Source organism: Heptranchias perlo, unplaced genomic scaffold, assembly GCF_035084215.1.
Source record: "Heptranchias perlo isolate sHepPer1 unplaced genomic scaffold, sHepPer1.hap1 HAP1_SCAFFOLD_64, whole genome shotgun sequence".
NCBI classification, from domain to species: domain Eukaryota; kingdom Metazoa; phylum Chordata; class Chondrichthyes; order Hexanchiformes; family Hexanchidae; genus Heptranchias; species Heptranchias perlo.
This window is the reverse complement of record NW_027139666.1, coordinates 834,093-860,268: the sequence shown is the minus strand read 5'-3', so window position 1 is coordinate 860,268 and position 26,176 is coordinate 834,093. Positions and strand designations below refer to the sequence as shown.

The following is a 26,176-nucleotide window of genomic DNA, read 5'->3' as shown; positions in this document are numbered from 1 at the left end:
ACAAAAGCGAATCGGAAGAGGTTAGGAAGAAGTCACAAAAACAATTAGGGAAGCAAACAGGAATCACGAAATCAAATTATCAAGGAAAATAAAAAGAAATCGTAAATTATTGCACAGAGCCAGAAATAACAGAAGGAAAATCAGAATATCTTGAGGGCCACTAAGGGATTCACAAGATAAACTCACAGGTAACGTCAGCGAAATGGCAGAAATATTGAATTATTACTTTGCCTCAGTATTTACCCGGGAGATTAACAGGGTGAACATGATTTTAGAGGAAGTGGTCAATAAAGATATCAAGGCATTTAAGTTTGAAAGGGTGGTAGAACTCCTGGTCCAGATGGATTGCATCCGCACATATTAAATGAAACAAGGGAAGAGATAGCAGAGGCACTGTTACATATATAGAAAAAATCATTACAGAAAGGAATAGTGCCAGAGGACTGGATGACAGTTGATGTGATTCTTATATTTTGAAACAGGAGATAGAACAAGTCCAGGGAACTGTGGACCAGTTAACTAAAGGTCGGTGGTAGGAATGATCATGGAATCTTTTACTCAATGAAGCAACAGAAAAACATGCAGAAACCGAAAATATAATAAAGAATAGTCAGCACGGATTTCAGAAAGGGAAGATTTAATAGTTTGACAGAAGGTTTGACAGTTAAAATTACAGTTCAACATAACTTATCTGCTTTTCAAATATATTCCTCCAGAAATAAACCTCTGTGTTTGCATTTCATGGCCTTATCAACCTGTGTTGCTACTTTTAAAGATTTGTCAATCTGTACCCCTAAATCCCATTGCTCTTCTACCCCATTTAGACTCTTATTTTCAAAGCAGTGTTTGGCCTCCTTATTCCCCCGAGCAAAATGCACCACCTCACACCTTTCTATATGGAAATTCAATGGCCATTTACACCGCCTTTCAGCAAGCTTATTAAAGTCTTCTTGTATTTTGTCGTAGTCTTCCTCAGTATAGGCTATACCCCCAAAATTAATTACAAGCATTTAATACAGCATTACAACTCATGTTTTGTCGAACAAACTGTTTTCCATTCCCAGTTTTTCTAAATCCCACCCGTGCAATATAATGTGAAGAATGAGTTTATCTTCTGTCCCTCTCTCATCTGCAAACTTCAATGACCCGGGGTTTGGGGACATCTACTGGCCGGAAGCAGAACTGCAACAGTTCGGAACAAATTGCTGAAACCGGACAATGTGCAGTGTGAGCGTGTTTGTGATTGGTGGCAGGTATTAAATCTGATTGGATATTTGAAGAAACCAATCAGAGAGTTACAGTTAATTATTGTGACCTCACTACGAATGACCCAATCACAATCATTGCCTTCCTCCATCCCTCATTACCATAGTAAACAATTTTACAACACCAAGTTATAGTCCAGCAATTTTACTTTAAATTCACAAGCTTTCGGAGGCTTCCTGCTTCCTCAGGTGAACGATGTAAAATTGTTTACAATTGTCAACCCCAGTCCATCACCGGCATCTCCACATCATCATTACCATAGGGCTGTGGGGCTGCCTATTTAATCCGAGCTCGGAGCGGATTTGGGTCATTTCTGAGTCTGAAATTGAGTTTGAAAATGCCTGAGGACAAGAAAGCAGCTCCCAAGAAGGGCGCCAAGAAAACCTTGAGTAAAGCACCAGCCAAGGGCGGCAAGAAGCGCATCGCGGGTGAGGCTTCCCGCCTGGCCCATTATAATAAACGGCGCACCATCAGCTCCCGGGAGATCCAGACCGCCGTGCGCCTGCTGCTGCCCGGGGAACTGGCCAAGCACGCCGTGTCGGAAGGGACAAAGGCGGTGACCAAGTACACCAGCTCCAAGTAAAACTCCACAATGCACTGAAAAGAAAATAAACACAAAGGCTCTTTTCAGAGCCACCCACAGTCTCTCTAAAAAACTGTACCAACACCTCTATGGAATCATTTTACTGTCGATAGTTTGATACTCACTGTCTCTCTAACTTGTGCTTTTGTAATTTCACTTGAAATCTGGTAGATTCTCATAATCACTGCCCGGTATAATCTCTGTCGTTGTTTTATTTAGTTTCAATAACCAATAACGTGGCCCTGATCCTCTCGTTCCCGGTCATATTCCGCCCCTTCCCCCGCATCTGCCCCTTCAGAGCCGTTTTAAGGTCATTTATTTCTCCTTTTCACGTTTTTTTGTTCATTATTCGGGAATATCACTTTCAGAACCGCAATCCTCTTTAAAGCAACAACCCTGAAAGGGACTTCACACCGAGAACAGAAAAGTCGAAAGGCTCTGTCACTGTTCGACTTCTTACACCAGGAGTCTCGGCTCCGGTTTCGATCGCGCTGCAGCTCCTGTGAACAGGGATCAATCCGCAATCTGTGGTTTGTTACTTTTACAAAGATTGAGCTGGGATCTGTCCCGTTACAAAATGGGACTTTATTCCCGCCGGATTGAAAGCGAACGGTGAATGACGCCGGATTTTCACCGGATTGTAAAAGATTCTGGAAGTTGTGACGGGAAATGTGGAATAACAGAGTAAAAGGAGAGAGATTTTTAAATCTTTGTCTTAAGGCGACATTATTTACTTAATCCGCTTCTTGTGTTACAAATATATTGGCGGGCTTTTCAAATTTCAATAAAACGGTTCAGTTCAGTATATTCCGCCTTTTTCTCATTGCCGGCTATTGATTGGTGAATAAAACAGCTCTCTCATTTGGCTGTTCGTTGAACCAATGAGATTGAGAACAGATGAACCAATCACAATTGCCCCCACTGTACTCCTCCAGAAGGTATAAGAAGGGCGAGTGCGGGAAGATTTCTTCATTCTTTGTGAAAGTGTTTGTGAGATTGTGGAAATGTCTGGAAGAGGAAAAACCGGCGGTAAAGCTCGGGCCAAGGCCAAGTCTCGCTCATCCCGGGCAGGACTGCAGTTCCCTGTGGGCCGTGTTCACAGGCTCCTGCGAAAGGGGAACTACGCTGAACGTGTGGGTGCCGGAGCCCCGGTCTATCTGGCTGCTGTGCTCGAGTATCTGACGGCTGAAATCCTCGAGCTGGCCGGCAACGCGGCCCGGGACAACAAGAAGACCCGCATCATCCCCAGACACCTGCAGCTGGCCATCCGCAACGACGAGGAGCTCAACAAGCTTCTGGGACGGGTGACCATCGCTCAGGGCGGGGTGCTGCCTAATATCCAGGCCGTGCTGCTGCCGAAGAAAACCAGCACTGTGAGCTCCAAGAGCAAGTAAAGCAGCTAAGATTTAATCTGATAACCCAAAGGCTCTTTTCAGAGTCACCCACTGTATCTATGAAAGGGCTGGTTACTGACTGAAGAGACTGACCTATTGATTACAGTTATCCCCGATCTACGTTAATATATTACATCGCAACAGCGGTTAAACTTATGGGAGGCAATGTAATTCACCGAGCACATGGGTGATAGGTGAACGGGTCTTGGTGGGAGTTAGGATAGGGGAACGGAGTTTTGGAGGAGTTGAAGTTTTCAGAGGGCGTAAGTTAGGAGGCTGACCAGGAGAGCATTGGAAGAGCCAAGTCTGGAGGTAACAAGGGCGTGGATGAGGGTTTCAGCACCAGATCAGCTGAGGCAGGGGAGTAGACGCGCGATGTTTCGGAGGTGGAAGTTGGCGGTCTTGGTGGTGGAGCGGAAATGGGGTCAGATGCTTATCTCAGGGTAAATTGGACGCTGAGGTTGCGAAGTTTTATGATTCCGCTTCACACAGTGGCCAAGGACAAGTCTCTGTCCATCTCAGTCCTTGAATCCAGTCCCCACACAGGAACTGTCTCTGTCCATCCCAGTACCTGAATCTATCCAGTCCCCACACAGGACCAGTCTCCATCCATCCAGGTCCCTGAATCTATCCAGTCCCCACACAGGACCAGTCTCCATCCATCCCAGTACCTGAATCTATCCAGTCCCCACACAGGACCAGTCTCCATCCATCCCAGGACCTGAATCTATCCAGTCCCCACACAGGACCATTCTCCATCCATCCAGGTCCCTGAATCTATCCAGTCCCCACACAGGACCAGTCTCCATCCATCCCAGTACCTGATTCTATCCAGTCCCCTCACAGGACCATTCTCCATCCATCCAGGTCCCTGAATCTATCCAGTCCCCACACAGGACCAGTCTCCATCCATCCCAGTGCCTGAATCTATCCAGTCCCCACACAGGACCAGTCTCCATCCATCCAGGTCCCTGAATCTATCCAGTCCCCACACAGGACCAGTCTCCATCCATCCCAGTGCCTGAATCTATCCAGTCCCCACACAGGACCAGTCTCCATCCATCCCAGTGCCTGATTCTATCCAGTCCCCACACAGGACCAGTCTCCATCCATCCCAGTGCCTGATTCTATCCAGTCCCCACACAGGATCATTCTCCATCCATCCCAGTGCCTGATTCTATCCAGTCCCCACACAGGACCAGTCTCCATCCATCCCAGTGCCTGATTCTATACAGTCCCATATTGACCCAAGCACGGAAAGGTATCGGGTGCCTTCCACACCGATTTATGTTTATTGAACTATTGGGCGCCTCCTGTCAGCTACAAATCTGAAAACTAAAACTCCCTCTTCCAACGGTCCCGGAGCGGCACTGATTGATTCTGTTATGATAGTGATTGTATTGGATCTGTAGTGTGCCTCAATTATTGAATTTAAATTGTATTTTCCGCCTTTTTTTTCGAGCAATCCTTGAATATCAAGCCGGAGTCTGTAATGATTGTGTCCGAATTTATGTTCCGCATTTGATACTGGTGAAAATTTTATAAAGGACGGTAACTAATTCCTGGAGGCGGAGCTAAAAGTTGCACGTCCGCTTGTCCGTCATTCTGAGCCAGTCTCCTCCTCTCCCGCACTTCATGCTCTGTCTGTCATTCAAACACTCCTCCCCGGCCTCTCCGATAATGTGCATTTCTCTACCAGGTCGGGGCGGGCTTTATAAATACAGAAGAAAGGCGAGGGTTTTTCATTCAGCAGCGATCTGAGTGAAGAATCATCATGTCTGGCAGAGGTAAAGGAGGCAAAGGACTGGGCAAAGGCGGAGCCAAGCGGCACCGTAAAGTGCTTCGTGATAACATCCAGGGGATCACCAAACCAGCCATCCGCCGCCTGGCTCGCCGTGGCGGTGTCAAGCGGATCTCGGGTCTGATCTACGAGGAAACCCGCGGGGTGCTGAAGGTTTTCCTGGAGAATGTGATCAGGGACGCGGTCACCTACACTGAACACGCCAAGCGCAAGACGGTCACTGCCATGGATGTGGTGTACGCTCTGAAACGGCAGGGCCGCACTCTCTATGGATTCGGCGGCTGAACGACTCGACCATTTCCAACCGGACACAAAACAAAGGCTCTTCTAAGAGCCACCCACCGCCTCACAGAGAGAGCACTGACCTGGGAACTGGGGCGGAGTTAAATGGGGATACGGAATAGTTTTTTTATTATAAGGAGTTTTCTGGAACACACAGTAACGTAACGTGGTATCGGCGGCGAGCTGCACCGGTTACTGAGGAAAATTTCCCTCATTGAGTGCACTGAATTGTCCAGGGAACGTTACAAGTGAGTTTACCCCGAGCCGAATTCCCCACTCAGTGAATTGTTCCTTCACTCCATTCGCTCTGTTTTGGTTCTATTTATCAGTCAGATGTTGTGATGTGGGACCGGGGGTTTCCATGGGAGAACAGGTTGAGCTGAGCCGCTGTGATAAGGGCCCAGCTTGTGATATGGATTTTCCCTCTGACGGTTGTTTCTGAGACTGATACTGAGAGGGTTTGTGAAATTGAACCGTTTGAGCTCAGTCACTGGGGACCTGGAATTACCACAGGCCCAACTGTCGAAACCAGCTGTAAACAGACTACTTCTCATTGGTTGCTTTGCTTGAAAACTAATTTACTTAACCAATCGGAGAGACGAAATTAAGAAACGGAGCAAATGAGTGGCCTCAATTGACCGATTTTTTTTAAATTTTGAAAAAGGCCGCCAATTTCAATGTATGAAAGAAGTGAATTTACTCGGCCATGTCGTTTTTACACAAAGACTTAAAATCTCTTTGTAATAATGTTATTCCGTATTACACGTCCCAAATTCCTGGCCCTGTTTCAAAAATATATTGTCTCTAACTTGCGGAATTAAACCCCAAATTTCACTTCGACCTGGAAAAGTAACAAATCACAGGTTATCGATTGATTCCGTTGCAGGGACTGAACAGGAACCGTGTGTCCTGAAAACGGAATCATGGACGAAGCCTTAAAATGAGCCGATTCTTTTCCCCAAGGCGTTCATTCCGGATTGTTACACTGCAGGGAACGTGTTGCTTATATGCGCGATATTAAGATCAGTAATTAATTATTTCAGAGACTCGCTCCACAGTGAGAAAGAGGAAGTAACTAAATTCTGATTCTCAGCCCTGAAAGTGGTGGTTAACGGGAAAACCGGGGGCGGTGCAAATCTGAATGAGAGCGAGAGCAAAGCAAAAGGGAATTGAACGAATCCCGGACCCGTGTTCACTTTATTGGGCAGTAAATTCTGCAGAGACAAACATTAAAATGGGGGAGTTTCACTGACTTTCTTTCAATTTCCCCACCAGATTCAAAGGATGATGATCGAAATGAATAAATTGACGACATAAGTGCTGTGGGCGGCTCTTAAAATAGCCGTTGTTTTTTTTCAGTACGTTGTGGAGTTTTACTTGGAGCTGGTGTATTTGGTCACCGCCTTTGTCCCTTCCGACACGGCGTGTTTGGCCAGTTCCCCGGGCAGCAGCAGGCGCACAGCGGTCTGGATCTCCCGGGAGCTAATAGTGTGGCGCTTATTATAATGGGCCAGGCGGGAAGCCTCACCCGCGAAGCGCTCGAAAATATCGTTCACAAAGGAGTTCATGATGCTCATGGCCTTGGAGGAGATGCCGGTGTCGGGGTGAACCTGCTTCATCACTTTGTAGACGTCGATGGAGTAACTCTCCTTCGTCGACTTTCTTCGCTTCTTGCTGCCTTTGATGGCGATTTATTCACCGTTTTTTGTTGCCCTTCTTAGGAAGTGTTTTCTTCACCGACATTTTCAAATTCAATTTCAGACACAGCATCAACCAAAATCCGCTCCGAGTTCAGATTATACGGGCAGCCCTTTCGTTCTGCCAATTCATTCTGCATCTGTTAGTTTCGAGTACTGTGTGTGAGTGTGGGATTCATTCTGTATCTGGTACTGTATGTGAATGTGGGATTCATTCTGTATCTGGTACTGTGTGTGAGTGTGAGAGTCATTCTGTATCTGGTACTGTGTGTGAGTGTGGGAGTCATTCTGTATCTGGTACTGTGTGTGAATGTGGGAGACATTCTGTATCTGGTATTGTATTTGAGAGTGGGATTCATTCTGTATCTGGTACTGTATGAGAATGTGGGATTGATTCTGTATCTAGTACTGTATGTGAATGTGGGATTCATTCTCTATCTGGTACTGTGTGTGAGTGTGGGATTCATTCAGTATCTGGAACTGTGTATGAGTGTGGGATTCATTCAGTATCTGGTAATGTGTGTGAGTGAGGGATTCATTCTGTATCTTGTACTGTATGTGAATGAGGGATTAATTCTCTATCTGTTACTGTATGTGAGTGTGGGATTCATTCTGTATCAAGTAATGTGTGTGAGTGAGGGATTCATTCTGTATCTGGTACTGTATGTGAATGTGGGATTCATTCTGTATCTGGTACTGTATGTGAGTGTGGGATTCATTCTGTATCTGGTACTGTATGTGAATGTGGGTTTCATTCTGTATCTGTACTGTATGTGAATGTGGGATTCATTCTGTATCTGGTACTGTGTGTGAATGTGGGATTTATTCTGTATCTTGTACTGTATGTGAATGTGGGATTCATTCTGTATCTGGGACTGTGTGTGAATGTGTAATTCATTCTGTATCTGGTACTGTATGTGAATGTGGGATTCATTCTGTATCTGGTACTGTGTGTGAATGTGGGATTCATTCTGTATCTGGTACTGTATGTGAATGTGGGATACATTCTGTATCTGGTACTGTGTGTGAATGTGGGATTCATTCTGTATCTTGTACTGTATGTGAATATGGGATTCATTCTGTATCTGGTACTGTATGTGAATATGGGATTCATTCTGTATCTGGTACTGTATGTGGATTTGGGATTCATTCTGTATCTGGGACTGTGTGTGAATGTGTGATTCATTCTGAATCTGGTACTGTATGTGAATATGGGATTCATTCTGTATCTGGGACTGTGTGTGAATGTGTGATTCATTCTGTATCTGGTACTGTATGTGAATATGGGATTCATTCTGTATCTGGTACTGTGTGTGAGTGTGGGATTCATTCTGTATCTGGGACTGTATGTGAATATGGGATTCATTCTGTATCTGGTACTGTATGTGAATGTGGGATTCATTCTTTATCTGGTACTGTGTGTGAGTGTGGGATTCATTCTGTATCTGGGACTGTATGTGAATGTGGGATTCATTCTGTATCTGGTGCTGTGTGTGAGTGTGGGATTCATTCTGTATCTGGTACTGTGTGTGAATGTGGGATTCATTCTGTATCTTTCAGTCTCTGGTACTGTGTGTGACTGTCGGAATCATTCTGTATCTTTCAGTCTCTGGTACTGTGTGTGAGTGTGGGATTCATTCTGTACCTGTCATTCCATGGTACTCTGTGTGAGTTTGGGATTCATTCTGTATCTGTCAGTCTCTGGTGCTGTATGTGGGTGTGGGATTCATTCTGTATCTGTCAGTCTCTGGTGCTGTATGTGGGTGTGGGATTCATTCTGTATCTGTCAGTCTCTGGTGCTGTATGTGAGTGTGGGATTCATTCTGTATCTGTCAGTCTCTGGTACTGTGTGTGGGTGTGGGATTCATTCTGTATCTGTCAGTCTCTGGTACTGTGTGTGGGTGTGGGATTCATTCTGTATCTCTCAGCCTCTGGTACTGTGTGTGATGGATTCATTCTGTATCTGCCAATCTCTGGTACTGTTTGAGTATCTGGGATTCATTCTGTATCTATCAGTTTCTGGAACAGTCCAAAAGTCAGGATTAATTCCATATCTGTCTTTTAATTGGAGATCAGCTTACAGTTTGGTGTTTGAAACTCTATCTTGTGTATATCTAAACCTATAAATAGTTTTCCCCATAGTAGTTAATTTTGAAAATGCCGTGCACATTCGAATTTCTTGTTGCAGGTTTTAATGTGACAAGCTGTGTGCCCTTTGGACCAATATTAAACCTGTATCACAATGAACACTAACGCAATTGATCCTGGATCTCAGTCTCAAACTTTGAGATTTTTGGATTGCTATACAATGTGCAGCTCAGTCTGCACTCATGGAATTGATATTGTATCTTTCAGGGTGTCACTGTATGAGACTTTAGCACTTCTATGTAATGTGTTGCTCTGGGTCTAATCGAATTGTAACTTTCAGGTTCATAAAATGGGTGAGTTTTGAACTGGTAACTGATTTTGTTTCTCAGGTTATACTATCTTTCAGCATCTCTCACTCTGATACTATATGTGAGTTTTGGACTTGTATGTAATTTGTATCTCAGGTTACAGAATTTGGATGGATACTGCATCTTTTAATATCACAATGTGTGTGAGTTCTACTCATTATTTGAGATGAAACTTGGTTTACATTATTGGGGCTATTGCTGTATCTTTCAATCGGGCACCATGTGACAGTTCTATCTGTGATTTAATTTCTAGCTTAGGCTGCACTATTGTGAAATTGACACATTACCTTTCAATCTGATGGTGGGTGTGATATTGGACTGGGATTTGTGGATCTACCTGGCAGTTGTACTGAGTTGGGGTGAAATGGAAACAACGTCTGCCTCTCCTCCTCTGACTGTTTATTTGAAAGTGTGTCTGTGGGACTTGGCATCAGTGTGGGACTGACTACTTCTACTGTCTGAGACTGAGGAACTGATGACCTGTCTGTGTCTCTGTGCTCTGTGTGTGATAATGTACCTACTGTGTGTGAGAAGCTGGCTGCACTCTTCCTTGTGCCTCGGGTGGAGGAAAATCACATTTTTTCTGGCTCCTTCAAAAATTTGCCTGTCGAAAGAAAAAGTATCTCTTGTAACTCAAGAACAGGTGAGGTAGAAAATACAAAAGTGATCAGTTTAATGGTCTGTTAATGATCATTTTGAATATCCACAAATGAAAACCAGCGATACAAACAGTATCAGTGTCTGACTCCACTGAAGCACGCAGCTTCTGCACACCATAGAAACATAGAAAATAGGAGCAAGAGCAGGCCATTCGGCCCTTCGGGCCTGCTCCACCATTCAAAATTATCATGGCTGATCGCCTAACTCAGTATCCTGTTCCTGCTTTTCCCCCATATCCCTTGATACCTTTGGCATTCAAAAATGTATCGATTTTCTTATTGAATACATCGAATGACGAGGCCTCCACTGCCTTCTCTGGTGGCGAATTCCACAGGTTCACCACCATCTGAGTGAAGACATTTCTCCTCTCGGTTCTAAAGGTGCCAGATGTGTTGGGCTGTTTTAAAACAATTTCGTCACATCCAGACACAACACAACACAACATCTGCACTGATCCATGAATGGGACTACCGGATGGGACAGGGACCTTTGTACAGGCCTGGTTTCTAATCCCCTCTCCCATGGGATCGACCGTTCAACCGAAACCAAACAGCCGCTGTTTAAAATGTGTCGTTCACACTTCTCACCTGATCCCTGCAATCGATGCTCTTTGTATAACTCCCCACATCCTTACTGTCCGGCTCTGTTTCCACTCTTCACTGTCCAATAACAATCAACAAGGTGAGACTGGAACTAAACCAGGAACATTCACTACTGGTTTGGGGAGAGAAAGCAGCAATGATTTTAAATAGCAGGTTCTTCCCATTCTGTCTCCCTTACCCTGGACACACCCTGTACACACACAACCCGAGAATGACCTCTCCCTTCTCCCGCTCACTCCATGTTCCGGGACCAGTTCCTGATCCACTCCGCCTCTTACAAACAGCCCCCGGACTCCCCCTGACCTTCCCCCGGACTCAATGCCGATCTCTGAGCCCATCTGCGGACACGGTCCCGAAGCGATGAGCTGCTGTAACGAGGCTGCTCTTTGCTCCCTTCCCCCGGGGGCCGTGATCTCTCCATTCCCGGCTGTTTTAAACCATCTTCTTCCGCTCACTGAGGGAATGGCGCCCAGAGGCCGAGCTGGTGGAGCAGAGCGCGCATGCGCTCTTCTGCTCGCCAACAATCAGCGCTGGGGGCGGGGCTGAGTCACGCATGCGCAGGTATCTGGTTGAATTCCCAATAAAAATCGATGGAAACTTTCCCCAATTGGAATTTTTCAGAGTCTGAGCAAAGGAAGTGGGTCTGGGGGAGAGGTCAGAGGGAATGGGGTCCACAGGCAGTGCAGGAACAGGCACCAGAATGGGAAACAAATGGGATTCCACCAGTGCCTAACGCTGGAATCCAGACTGACTTTACAATCTCCAACTATTAAACGAGATGTTTCCATCCCTGCTGTTTCCCTCGGAACCTTTTGATGGTAAAGAGCCTTTCAGAGATAAAGTGGGCGGCTGTGAAATGAGCCAATGGGTTCTGTTCATTCTTGAACTCTTTACTGATAAAACTGACGCTTGAGGAAGAAACTGGAGGGAGGATTTCTCAAACCATTCCTGGAGAAAGCAGGAGGAAAGAGTGAGTCGGTGCATTTTCTGGGACGGTGTAGGATTAATATCTGACAGCAACAGTCCCAGATTAATTTAATCAGAGTAAAACTCTCGATTACTGATTGGAATACCGAACGACATTGAGCTGCAAAACCGAATATAGTGCAACGGGCAGAAGAAGATTAAATGTGGCACATTGTTTTTGACACTCTCTGCACTGTCACTGAGGGTGGGATTAATAATGTGTCTGCCTCTGGTATAATATCAGTGAGAGATGAGATTTCATCGTCTGTCTCTCCAATGGGATCTTTCTGGAAAAAAACGGAACTTTACAGGTCAGTCTGCAACTGATACTGTGGCACTGTGTCTCTCCGCTCTCTCTCTCACCGTGTCTGTCGCCTTCTCTCTCCCTCTCGCTCTCTCTGGTGCTTTATGTGAAGGTTGGATACTGCTATTGAGCGTGATATGAACACACTGATAGGAAGTGTAAGTCTGACAGTCTCTCTCTCTCTCTCTCTAGTACGGACATGAAGGTGGGATACTGTCTGATATAAAAGAGAGAGAATGAGATGTCCGGGCCAGACCTCACTGTAACTGAGGATGTGTTCGGCTCCAGTCCCAGTGCATGGCCAAAATCTTTTCACAGATTCAGGGTGAGAGTCTCTGTGAGGCGGTAACACTGGCGGAGAAATTCCGCGTCATAACTCAAACCGGAACACATTAGACTCTCCAAATGTATGCAAGGTGTTTGTAAACTGCTGAACTCGTCTGGGTGGGGATGTGGGGAGATTGAACAGGGAAACAGACTGAAATGGAGGAGCCGAGTTGATTGTTATTGAATGGAATGTATTCAGGCAGGAATATGACTGACTTTTCATTGTAACGTGGCTTATTTGAAAGCTCCGGGTGTTTTGGAATCCTTGAACATGAAGACCGAGTTTGTAAGGGTTTGTGCGGAGCGCTGTGTTTCGGTTAGATTATCGTTAGAAATCGTTTGTCGGCGAGAACTGGAGGTGGAGCTCGAAGATCAGAATCCGCCATCTGCTCTGTCTGTTACTCTGGCCCCGCCCGCTTTCCCTGTTTAATCCCCCATATGGAATCAAAGCGGGTAGGTGGACTCGAAACACGGTTTACTTGTTAACAGGACGAAAGGCGAGTAATGTGTCTGATCTCCTGGGCACCAGACAATTCACTGTTATTTGTTTCTGTACAAATTTACATCTCAGTGATTCCCCAGTGAGTTTGATGCGTGATGTAAATAATCCAACAAAATAGAAGAGAAACGGAGCGAAGCGCTGAATTCCACAAATGTGGAAAGGTTAGTCGAGCAGTTCTGGTGATGCTTTAAGAGCCCAACATGGCAAGTAGTTTAAATAAATACAAGAAATCTGGTGATGTGTGAACTGGGTCTGCGGGTCACCGTTTAAAGTACCGGACTGTGGTCGGTGCCCCGATTCCAGTCCCATTAATACCTCACCTCGCCTACAACGAGAATAAAGCAGCTCAAAGCCACACCAGGAGCATATCAGCGTCTCCGTTCAGCCAGTAACCACCACTTTCACAGATACAGTGGGTGGCTCTGAAAAGAGCATTTACATCGAGTTACTTCGGAACGACGGCACATTCGGCCCAACTGGTCGATGTCGGTGTTTATTCTCCACACGAGGCTCCTCCCTCCCTAATTCATCTAACTCTATCAGAATACCCTTCGATTCCTTCCTTCCTCATGTGTTAATAGAGCTAAACCTTCAATGCACCTGTGCTATTTGTCTGAACTACTCCTTGTGGTAGCATTTTCCACATTCTAACCACTCTTTGGGTAAAGCAGTTTCTCCTGAATTACTTATTGGATTTATTAGCGACTATTTTATGTTTATTACCTCTAGTTTTGGACTCAATCCAAGTTGAAACATTTTCTCGATGTCTACCCTATGAAACCCCATCGGAAGACTTCTATCAGGTCACCCCTCAGCCTTCTCTTTTCTGGAGAAAACGCCCCCAGTCTGTTCAGCTTTTCCGAATATGAATATCCTCTCATTTCTCGTATCGTGAGAATTTTTTTGCACCTTCGATGTCCTTTATATAACATGGAGACCAGAACTGTGCACAGTACTCCAAGTGTGGTCTAACCAAGGTCCCATACAATTTTAACATAACTTCATTGCTTTTCAATTCTATCCCTCTCGAAATGAATCCTAGTGTTTGATTTGCCTTTTTATGACCATATTAACTTGCGTCGCTACTTTCAGTAATTTGTATATATGTACCACTAAATCCATTTGCTCCTCTATCCCGCTCACCCTCACTGACATTCTATCGTTGAACTGCTGTACTATTGTCCTTTAGTAATGTTGCTACTGCTCCTCCTTTCCTTATTTCCCTTATTATCCAAGCCGTATGTGACCTCCTTATTCTTCATTCTGCAACTTTGTAAATGTTCTCTTGCATTTTGATGCATTCTTCCTTTGTATTAACTATATCCCCCAATTTGTTGTCGTCCACTAATTTTGAAATTGTACTTCCGATTCTCGTGTCCCGAATTTTTAATGTAAATTGTGAACAACAGTGGTCCCAACACCGATCGCTGTGGAACTCCACTTCCCACCTGTTTGCCAATCTGAGTAACTACCCTTAACCTCTATTCTCTGTTTTCTTTTTTGTTGCCAGCTTGCAAACCATTCTTCCACCTGTCCCCTGACTCCGCGTGTACTGAACTTAGCCATGAGTCTCCAACGCGGTACCTATCAAAGGCCTTCGGAAAATCCAAATATACTGCATCTACGACATGAACCTTGCTCTCCATGGGTCTTTCAGAGTGTTTACACTGCCCGCTCACCCTCATTGACATTCTATCTTTGAACTGCTGTAATATTGTCCTTTAGTAATATTGCTACTCCTCCTCCTTTCCCTGTTTCCCTGTCCTTTCTAAATATCTTATAGACTTGAATATTAAGCTGCCATTCGTGCCCAACTGGTAATCAGGTCTCTGTAATGATTTAATGTAATTATTTAATTTTACTCAATGGCTGATGTGAGCTGCGGGAAAATGTATTTCCAGCTGGTCAAGTATTGCAGGTATCGACTGTCTCTTCAGTCCGATGTCAGGTGAAGAATCAATGTCTGTTGTGTAATTTTCGTCGATTGGGGGTTGGCGACATCTACTGGGCGGAAACGGGAACTGCAACAGAGCGAGAAAGGATCCGTCAGAAACCAGTTGAAATGAAGAACAAAATTCAACAGCCTGCAGTGTCTGTTCAGGGTCTGAGGTTTCGGAGCAATTTGCTTGTCTTTGACTGCCAGCGATGGTGCTATAGTAGTGAACATAGCTGCCTTCCAAGCAATTGACTCGGGTTCGATTCCCAGCCATCGCATTTCAGTGTTTTTATTAATTTATATCCCTCATTAAGATTGCCAGCGAATTTGTTGGCGTTCAGCTGGATATTGTTTCAAAAACATAAACTGTTAGAATTATAGCAAAATGTTTTCAACGTTAATTTATTTTCCCTATAGAAGGAATAGAGGACAAACATACTGGAAATAGTGAGCTACCAAGGGTCTTCTGAGAGTGAGAAAGGCAAATGGTATGTTAGCTTTTATTGCAAGGGTGTTGCAATATAAGAGTAATGAGGACTTGCTGCAATTGTACGATGAGGAGATATTGTGTAAAATTGGCCTATATTCGCTGGAGTTTAGAAGAATAAGAGATGATCGCATTGAAACGTATAACATTTTTAGACGGCTTGAAAGGGTAGATGCGGAGAGGCTGATTCCCCTGGTGGGAGAGTCAAGAACTTGAGGTCAGAGAATCAAGATAAGGGGTTGGCCAATTAGCATCGACATGAGGAAAAATTTCATCACTCAAAGGGTTGTGAATCTTTGGAATTCTCCACCCCAGAGGGCTGTGGATGCTCAGTCGTTAAATATTTACAAAGCTGAGATCGATAGATTTTTGGACGCAAATGGAATCAAGGCAAATGTGGATCAGGCGGGAAAGTGGAGTTGAGGTCGAAGATCAGCCATCATCATATTGAATGGCGGAGCAGGCTCGAGGGGCCGTATGGCCTACTCCTCCTCCTATTTCTTATGTTCTTTTGTAGAGAGCCTTATATCCAAGTCTGCTGATGAAACTAAGTTAGGTGGCACCGCAATCATTATAGATGGGAGCAGAAAGTTGCAAAGGAACATTGATAGATTAAGTGAGTGGGTGAAACTGTGGCAGATGGAGTTCAACGTGGGGAAGTGTGAGGTCATCCACTTTGGACGTTAAAAAGATAGATCAGAGTATTTTCTAAATGGGAAGAAACTAGGAACTGTGGGTGAGCAGAGGGATTTATGAGACCAAGTACAGAATTCACGAAAAGGTGCAAAAATAAGTTAAAATGGGAATGGTATTTTGATGTTTATCTCAAGGGACATGAAATAAAAAGGAATGGAAGTTATGTCACAGTTATACAGAGCTCTGGTTAGTCCTCATTTAGTTTTGGGTACCGCATCTCTGGTAGGATATGAACATATGAAATAGGAGCAGGAGCAGGCCATACGGCCCCTCGAGCCTGCTCTGCCGTTCAATAGATCATTGCTGATCTTGAACCTCATCTCCACTTTACCGCCCTATCCCCATATCCTTTGATTTCCTTGTGAAAAAATCTATCATACTCAATATTGAATACACTAAACGACTGAACATCCACAGCCCTCTGGGGTGGAGAGAACAGCATCAATGAAGATAAAGGGAATGAAATGAAATGTGTCATACTGTTACATCTCGCTGCTCTGTTTGACCATTTTGATCGCTACTTCCCTGCAGAGGGATTTGAAAATTTGATGGAAAAGCGTAAGGTGAAAGATCCTTTTGGTTTCTAAAATCCTGAATCAATAAATAAGCTAAATTTGATGCCTGAGCAAGAAAACGAGCTGGTGCGACTTACCTGTGAGCACACTGAAAACACGCCACAAGTCATTCAGTTTGTCATCTTTTTCGATCAGTGCTTTCAAAAAATATCCTCTGTTAAGTAAGATTAGTGTTTTGTTGTTGCTGCCGTTCACAACAACCTACATGTGCGAACTGGGATTTTCGACTTTGACAAGAATAAAAACAAGAGCAAGAAACCTGATATGCGTGCAGCGCTTTCATCTTGTGATCCAGATTGGAACGAAATCATGAAAAACAGGCAGACCCATCCGTCACATTAAGTAAGTGCAACTCAACCTGACCGTTTTCTTATTGTATTTATACTGTACTTAAAATGTTTTTCAAGGATCGTCGAAGTCTAATTTTAGTTATTACTTGAAGTGAAGTGAAGAGAAGAGCGAGCATGGACTGACTTTTATTGGGATTTGATAAAAACTCCAGTCAGAAGATATTATTGTTATAGGTCCCTGGGGGAAGTGTTTTTCTTCCACTGGATCACGAGAAACATAGTTTGAGAAACACTGTTCTACATTGTACCGTGAGTGTCTGTTCAGCAAAACGGCTCTGAATTCCTCAGTCTCTATTTCTCGATACGGTTCTGTGCGCAACTTGGGCAACAAAACACTGATCGACACCCGGCGAGCAATGGCGGCCGGAGGCCCCACAATCCCCCGCGCCCCAGAAACACCTCTATCTCTTCAACGCGGTGATTTCCGGGTCAGGCTGCGCATGCTACCCAGGCCCGCATTGTATTTTGGGAGCGCATCGCTCCTGTGGTTTGTCTCGAGTCGGACTCGGTGGAAACTGGAGAAGAAACCGGGAATCGGCGGGTCGGACGGGGGATGCCGCCTGTCGGGCCCCGAGCCCCACTCGGTGTTGCTGAGACTCCGCTCAGTGTAAATGCAGGTTGTTGATCTGCTCCTGTTGGCCTCAGCTTTACCGGACAGAATCAGCCAGGGACGGTGGCTCTGCTGCTCCCCATGGTAGAAATGCTGACAGCTCGGTATACAGGCTCACAAGTACAGAATTACGACTTGACCGGGTACTGGAGGTAAACATTGACTGGTCCCGAACCCCACCATCACGCAGCACCTTCAGGTGAGAAAGGGAGAAAAAATAGAGGCTGCGATGAATCTCGATTTCAAACAGCGAGGACGTGTCAAGGAGGGAGATTGTGCGGGACGGGGGATTTACAGCTTTATTGAGGCAAGGAGGGAGAGTGTGTGGGACGGGGGATTTACAGCTTAATAGGGGCAAGGAGGGAGAGTGTGCGGGACGGGGGATTTACAGCTTAATAGAGGCAAGGAGGGAGAGTGTGGGACGGCGGATTTATAGCTTAATATGGGCAAGGAGGGAGAGTGGGTGGGACGGGGCATTTATTGCTAAATAGGGGCAAGGAGGAGGGCAATGAGTGAGATTGTGTTGGACGGGGGATTTACAGCTTAATAGAGGCAAGGAGGGAGAGTGTGTTGGACGGGGGATTTACAGCTTAATAGGGGCAAGGAGGGAGAGTGTGGAACAAGGGACTAACAGCTTAGGAGGTGCAAGAGCGGAAAGAATGTTCCGGAGAAAGCAGAACTGTCTGCTGTGAATTTCTAACCTGTACTTACAGTGATGATTTTTGTAAATTATGAGGACAGATTGCATAGACTAGGTTTGTATTGTCTTGAATATACAAGATTAAGGTGTGATCTAATTGAGGTGTTGGAGAAGATTAAAGGATTTTATAGGGTAGATAGAGAGAAACTATTTCCTCTGGTGGGGGAGTCTAGCACAAGGGGGAATCACCTTCAAATTAGAGCTAGGCCGTTCAGGGGTGAAGTCAGGAAGCAATTTTTCACACAAAGGTTAATGGAAATCTGGAACTCTCTCCCCCTGAAAGCTGTTGAGGCTGGGGGTCAATTGATAATTTCAAAACTGAGATTGATATATTTTTGTTTGACAAGGATATTAAGGGTTATGGTATCAAGGCGGGTGGATGGAGTTAAGATACAGATCAGCCATAACCTAATTGAAGGACGGAACAGGCTCCTGGAGCTGAATGGCTGACTCTTGTTCCTATATTGCTAAATGCAGCCATCAGCAATAAGATTGTGAATGGCAAGGGCCTTGTTCACTACTGAAAGGACATCTGGAGGGAGATGTGGAGAGAGGAGGTGACTGATTCGGGAGTGTCTATTAATGAAGGAGAAATCGTGACAAGTTAGGGAGTGTCTCTAAATGAAGGATAAATGATGATGGGTCAGGGAGTGTCTGTAAATGAAGCAGAAAGGATGACTGATCAGGGAATATCTGTAAATGAAGGAGAAATTGTTACGGGTCAGGCAAAGTCTATAATTGAAGTAGAAATGGTGATTGGTCAGGGAGTGATGGTGACTGGACAGGGAGCCAAAATCACCAAAAGTGGGAGATATCACAGATGGACAACTTACAGGCAGCTATAGGGAGCGATATAGTGTCGAAAAGAGGATGAGAGCATAAGCACCCAGCCAGAGTCATCACCTTCAGTGGAGGATAGGGAGGGTAACCAGTGAGTGGCTGGATTCAGTTCCACACTCACTGGTTCCCCTCCTTCTCCTCCCCTGAAGGTTCCGACTCTGGCTAGGTTCAGTTCTACAGAGTCAGGACCTTCAGGGGAGAAGAGGGAAGGGAACCAGTGAGTGTAAAACTGAACCCAGTCAGAGTCAGGACCTTCAGGGGAGGAGAGGGAGGGTAACCAGTGAGTGTAGAACTGAACTCAGTCAGAGTCAGGACCTTCAGGGGGAGTGAAAACATAAATTGAAGGAAAAATTTTGGAGATGGTGCGATGGGTTTGGATTTCAGCAGAGGGAGGAGGGTGAGTGTGAGGGGCAGGGATTTACAGTCTGGGGGAATGAGCGGGAAGAATGTTCCATAGAAACTGGAATTGCCTGTTCTGAATTTATATCCTGTATTCCCTGTATTCACAGTGAGGACTTTCGTCATCTCCTTTTACAGGGTATTAGAAGGGGAGGATTTGCAGATGGGAAACTCAAACCAAACATCACATCAAGATCTGACAGTCACTCGATTCACCAGCACCTGAAGATCATCTGCCTTTGAATATAGAAGGAGGAATGTTTGTCTGTTCTGTCTCTGGGAAGAGATTTCAAACATCAGTTCAAATATCAGGAGGCATATGACATGCATAGGCAGCTGGGATCAAGTGGATCCCTTGAAGAGTATAGAGATTGCCGGAGTAGAGATAAGAGAGAAATCAGGAGGGCAAAAAGTGGACATGAGATTGCTTTGGCAGATAAGCAAAGGAGAATCCAAAGAGCTTCGACAAATACATAAATGGCAAAAGAGTAACTAGGGAGAGAGTAGGGCCTCTTAAGGATCAACAAGGTCATCTATGTGCGGAACCACAAGAGATGGGTGAGATCCTAAATGAATATTTCACATCGGTATTTACGGTTGAGAAAGGCATGGATGTTAGGGAACATGGGGAAATAAAAAGTGATGTCTTGAGGAGTGTACATATTACAGAGAGGGAGGTGCTGGAAGTCTTAACGCGCATCAAGGTAGATAAATCTCCGGGACCTGATGAAATGTATCGCAGGACGTTATGGGAGGTTAGGGAGGAAATTGCGGGTCCCTTAGCAGAGATATTTGAATCATCGACAGCTACAGGTGAGGTGCCTGAAGATTAGAGGGTAGCAAATGTTGTGCCTTTGTTTAAGAAGGGCGGCAGGGAAAAGCCTGGGAACTACAGACCGGTGAGCCTGACATCTGCAGTGGTAAGTTGTTAGACGGTATTCTGAGAGACAGGATCTACAGGCATTTGGAGAGGCAGGGACTGATTAGGAACAGTCAGCATGGTTTTGTGAGAGGAAAATCATGTCTCACGAATTTGATTGAGTTTTTTGAAGGGGTAACCAAGAAGATAGATGAGGGCTGTGCAGTAGACGTGGTCTACATGGACTTCAGCAAAGCCTTTGACAAGGTACCGCATGGTAGGTTGTTACATAAGGTTAAATCTCACGGGATCCAAGGTGAGGTAGCCAATTGGATACAAAATTAGATTGACGACAGAAGACAGAGGGTGGTTGTGGAGGGTTGTTTTTCAAACTGGAGGCCTGTGACCAGCGGTGTGCCTCAGGGATCGGTGCTGGGTCCGCTGTTATTTGTTATTGATATTAATGATTTGGATGAGAATTTAGGAGGCATGGTTAGTAAGTTTGCAGATGACACCAAGATTGGTGGCATTGTGGACAGTGAAGAAGGTTATCTAGGATTGCAACGGGATCATGATAAATTGGGCCAGTGGGCCGATGAATGGCAGATGGAGTTTAATTTAGATAAATGTGAGGTGATTCATTTTGGTGGATCGAATCGGGCCAGGACCTACTCCGTTAATGGTAGGGCGTTGGGGACAGTTAAAGAACAAAGAGATCGAGGAGTACAGGTTCATAGCTCCTTGAAAGTGGAGTCACGGTTGGATAGGGTGGTGAAGAAGGCATTCGGCATGCTTGGTTTCATTGGTCAGAACATTGAATATAGGAGTTGGGATGGCTTGTTGAATTTGTACAATACATTAGTAAGGCCACACTTGGAATACTGTGTACAGTTCTGGTCACCCTATTATAGAAAGGATATTATTAAACTAGAAAGAGTGCAGAAAAGATTTATTAGGATGCTACCGGGACTTGATGGTTTGACTTATAGGGAGAGGTTGGATAGACTGAGCCTTTTTCCCTGGAGAGTGGGAGGTTTAGGGGTGATCTTATAGAAGTCTATAAAATAATGAGGGGCATTGATAAGGGAGATAGTCAAAATCTTTTCCCAAAGATAGGGGAGTCTATAACGAGGGGCATAGATTTAAGGTGAGAGGGGAAAGATACAAAAGGGTCCAGAGGGGCAATTTTTTCACTCAAAGGGTGGTCAGTGTCTGGAACGAGCTGCCAGAGGCAGTAGTAGAGGCGGGTACAATTTTGTCTTTTAAAAAGCATTTGGACAGTTACATGGGTAAGATGGGTATGAAGGGATATGGGCCAAGTGCAGGCAATTGGGACGAGCTTAGTGATATAAACTGGGCGACATGGACATGTTGGGCCGAAGGGACTCTTTCCATGTTGTAAATTTCTATGATTCTATGATTCAGTGTAACTGGAAAATCACCGAGACACATACACCCGAGAGAGAGTGTTCCAGTGCACTGTCTGTGGAAAGAGCTTTAACCAGTTACACAGCCTGAAAAAACACTGCACAATTCACAGCGGGGAGAAACCGTACACGTGTTCTCTGTGTTGTTTTGGCTTCAACTGATCATCCAACCTGGAGAGACACAAGGATACCTGCACCATGGAGAAGCCGTGGAAATGTGGGGACTGTGGGAAAGGATTCAGATTCCCATCCCTTCTGGAAACTCATCGACGCAATCACACCGGGGAGAGGCCGTTCACCTGCTGTGTGTGTGGAAAGAGATTCATTCAGTCATCCAGTCTTCTGACACATCAGCTTGTTCACACTGATATGAGACCTTTCAAATGTTCTGACTGTGAGAAGAGCTTTAAAAGTAAAACGGAACGACTGGCACACCAACGCAATCACACTGGGGAGAGGTCGTTCACCTGCACTGAGTGTGGGAAGAGATTCACCAATTCATCCCATCTGCTAACACACCAACGAGTTCACACTGGGGAGAGGCCGTTCACCTGCTCTGTGTGTGGGACAGGTTTCACTCTGTCATCCTGCCTCATTAAACACCAAATTGTTCACATTGATAAGAGACCCTTTAAATGTTCTGACTGTGAGAAGAGCTTTAAAAGAACAAGTGATCTGCTGACACACCAGCGAGTTCACACTGGGGAGAGGCCGTTCACCTGCTCCGTGTGTGGGAAGGGATTCACTCAGTCATCCAGCCTAATGATACACCAGCGTGTTCACACTGGGGAGAGGCCGTTCACCTGCTCCGTGTGTGTGAAGGGATTCACTCAGTCATCCAAACTCATTGAACATCAACTTGTTCACACTGATAAGAGACTTTTCAAATGTTCTGACTGTGAGAAGAGCTTCAAAAGTAAAAAGGAACTGCTGACACACCAACAGACTCACACTGGGGAGAGGCCATTCACCAGCTCTGTGTGTGGGATGGGATTCACTCAATCATCCCACCTGCTGAAACACCAGCGAGTTCAATTGTGACTGCAGGGGTTGGATTCTGCTGCTATCGCTGCTGTTAATCACATCCAGGACTGAACCATGTTCATTCTGACACTTGGGATTTGTTTCTGATGTTAATAACCCCTTTAACTGGGCTGGAGTTTAGTATTCTGTACAAGAGTCAAATAAATCAGCGATGCTTTAAAGACAGTGTGTCTAGTGCTTGATATCTTGATGATAAGACAAGCTGATTGAAGATTATTGTGGGGTGAGTAGAATCCATCTTATAATTGGGTTCCTAGATGGATATACATGACGTCCAAGTCTGACAGGACAGAGTGTCCCAGCACTGATTGTGTGTATGACAGGACAGACTGTCCCAGCACTGACTGTGTGTAGGACAGGACAGACTGTCACAGCACTGACTGTGTGTATGACAGGACAGACTGTCACAGCACTGACTGTGTGTATGACAGGACAGAGTGTCCCAGCACTGACTGTGTGTATGACAGGACAGACTGTCCCAGCACTGACTGTGTGTAGGACAGGACAGACTGTCACAGCACTGACTGTGTGTATGACAGGACAGACTGTCACAGCACTGACTGTGTGTATGACAGGACAGAGTGTCCCAGCACTGACTGTGTGTATGACACGACAGAGTGTCCCGCCACTGACTGTGTGTATGACAGGACTGAGTGTCGCAGCACTGACTGTGTGTATGACAGGACTGAGTGTCCCAACACTGACTGTGTGTATGACAGGACTGAGTGTCCCAGCACTGATTGTGTGTATAACAGGATTGAGTGTCCCAGCACTGATTGTGTGTATGACAGGACTGAGTGTCCCAGCACTGATTGTGTGTATGACAGGACAGAGTGTCCCGCCACTGACTGTGTGTATGACAGGACAGAGTGTCCTGCCACTGACTGTGTGTATGACAGGACTGAGTGTCCTAGCACTGACTCTGTGTATGACAGAACTGAGTGTCCCAGCACTTACTGTGTGTATGACAGGACTGAGTGTCCCAGCACTGACTGTGTGCATGACAGGACTGAGTGTCCCAACACTGAATGTGTGTATGACAGGACTGAGTGTCCCAGCACTGATTGTGTGTATAACAGGATTGAGTGTCCCAGCACTGATTGTGTGTATGACAGGACTGAGTTTCCCAGCACTGATTGTGTGTATGACAGGACAGAGTGTCCTAGCACTGATTGTGTGTATGACAGGACAGAGTGTCCTAGCACTGATTGTGTGTATGACAGGACTGAGTGTCCCAGCACTGATTGTGTGTATGACAGGACAGAGTGTCCCGCCACTGACTGTGTGTATGACAGGACTGAGTGTCCCAGCACTGATTGTGTGTATGACAGGACAGAGTGTCCCGCCACTGACTGTGTGTATGACAGGACTGAGTGTCCCAACACTGACTGTGTGTATGACAGGACAGAGTGTCCCGCCACTGACTGTGTGTATGACAGGACAGAGTGTCCCGCCACTGACTGTGTGTGTGACAGGACGGAGTGTCCCGCCACTGACTGTGTGTATGACAGGACTGAGTGTCCCAGCACTGACTCTGTGTATGACAGAACTGAGTGTCGCAGCACTGACTGTGTGTATGACAGGACTGAGTGTCCCAGCACTGACTGTGTGTAAGACAGGACTGAGTTTCCCAGCAATGATCGTCCGTAGAGTGTACATGGGCTGTGGGCGGAGATAAATGGGTGGGGTAGAATCCATGATAGGGTGGAGTGACATGGGGTTGTCAGAGGAGATTACATCGGTTGGAGGAGGTTACAGAGATAGGGAAGGGGAGAGGACCATGGAGGGATTTGAACACGAGGATGAGGATCTTAAAATCGAGACGTTGCCGGACCGGGAGCCAGTGTCGTAACACACGAACAGAAACTTACGGTTCACTGCCCGGCAGACAGGTGGAGAAGACATTGATGCCCGCGGGGGAACAGTCAGGGTCACAACAGCAGTCGAGGGGTTGAAAATGAGGAGGGGTTTTGATGGAGTCGATGGGGAGAAACTGTTGCCACTGGCTGGAGGGTCTGTAACCAGAGGACACAGATTGAAGGGAATTGGGAAAAGAGCCAGAGGGGGATGAGGAAAATGTTTTTAGGCAGCGAGTTGTTCTGATCTGGAATTCACTGCCTGAAAGGGCGGTGGGTGCAGATTCAATAATAACTTTCAAAAGGAAATCGGGTGAATCCTTGAAGGGGGGAAATTTGCGGGACTGTGGGGAAAGAGTAGGGGAGTGGGACTAATCGAATCGTTCTTTCACAGGGCCGGAACGGGCGCGATGGGCCGAGCGGCCTCTTTCGCAGAGCCGGCACAGGCGCGATGGACCGAGCGGCCTCTTGCACAGAGCCGGCACAGGCGCGATGAGCCGAGCGGCCTCTTTCTCAGAGCCGGCACAGGAGCCGTCAGCCCGACCCCCGCCAAGCCCGCTCTCCCATCTCAGGCCACTCCCGGGTGCGGGCCCTCCCTTTGTCGGGCGAGGACCCGCATCATCATCCTCCTGGCCCCGGCACAAGGACCGCGTCTTGACGTCAACGCGCTAAGGTGAGTGACGCTGACGCGTGTCACTTGATGGGAGGAGTCAGCCCGGGGTCCAGGACGGGGGTGGTGAGAGCTGTCAATCAAAGGGCCCGGAGTCAGCACTCACTGCGCAAAGGGTTTGAAGAATTTGTTTAAAAATGCAAAATCTGCAATAATTAAATTAAAATATAAAGGTACAAGAAAGGGAAGAAATTTCAAATCCAACAATCTGAATTAAAAACAGAAACGTCCAAATTCATATAAGGCTGATGGCCTGGGTCCTCCTGGGTCCGCCTGTCACTATTAGTCTTCTCTCCCCAGGGTTTAGGATGAGTAGAATGATTGAATGTAACCTTTTTAATGCAGAGTGTGCTGGATGCATGGAATGGCCCAGCAAGGGAGGCAATGGGGCCTGATTGTATCAACAAATTCCAGAGAGTTGGCGAAGGACCTGATAGCGATACCTTGGGATATGACAGCCTAGAAATTGGGACCATTATTTTTTTTTACATGTGCAATAACTTTTAGTGATTGGTGCACCTGGACACCCAAACCCCTTTGCTCCTCTCCAGTCCCTAGTTTCTCATCATTAAGGCATTAATCCTATTTCTCACCTGGTGCCTGAAGTAGATGCTCTTTGTTTATCTCCCCATATTTGTACTGTCCGGCTGTATCTCCACCATTCACTGTCTAATAACATCAGACACGTTGAGACTGGAACTTTTAAAAATATACTTTATTTCATAACATTTATGAATACAGGCAGTTCAATGCAAATATCACAGTTACAATTCAAAATAATACAATACAGCTCGTACACACTACGATTCAATTATTACAATTCAACACACGGTACATAGCTTCTAATACATGCTGTACAATACAAAGTGAAATGTCCTTGCACGGTG

At 45.7% G+C, this 26,176-nt stretch overlaps 1 protein-coding gene across 1 annotated transcript in view; it reads left to right on the top strand.

The window, feature by feature from the left end:
* The window catches only part of LOC137317956 (zinc finger protein 271-like), a 64,504-nt gene that overhangs the window by 38,076 nt on the left and 252 nt on the right, over positions 1-26,176 (top strand). Inside the window, exon 2 of the mRNA XM_067980952.1 lies at positions 22,167-22,635. Within this exon, the coding sequence (XP_067837053.1) occupies positions 22,167-22,635 (469 nt within the window). The remainder of the gene's footprint in view (positions 1-22,166; positions 22,636-26,176) is intronic.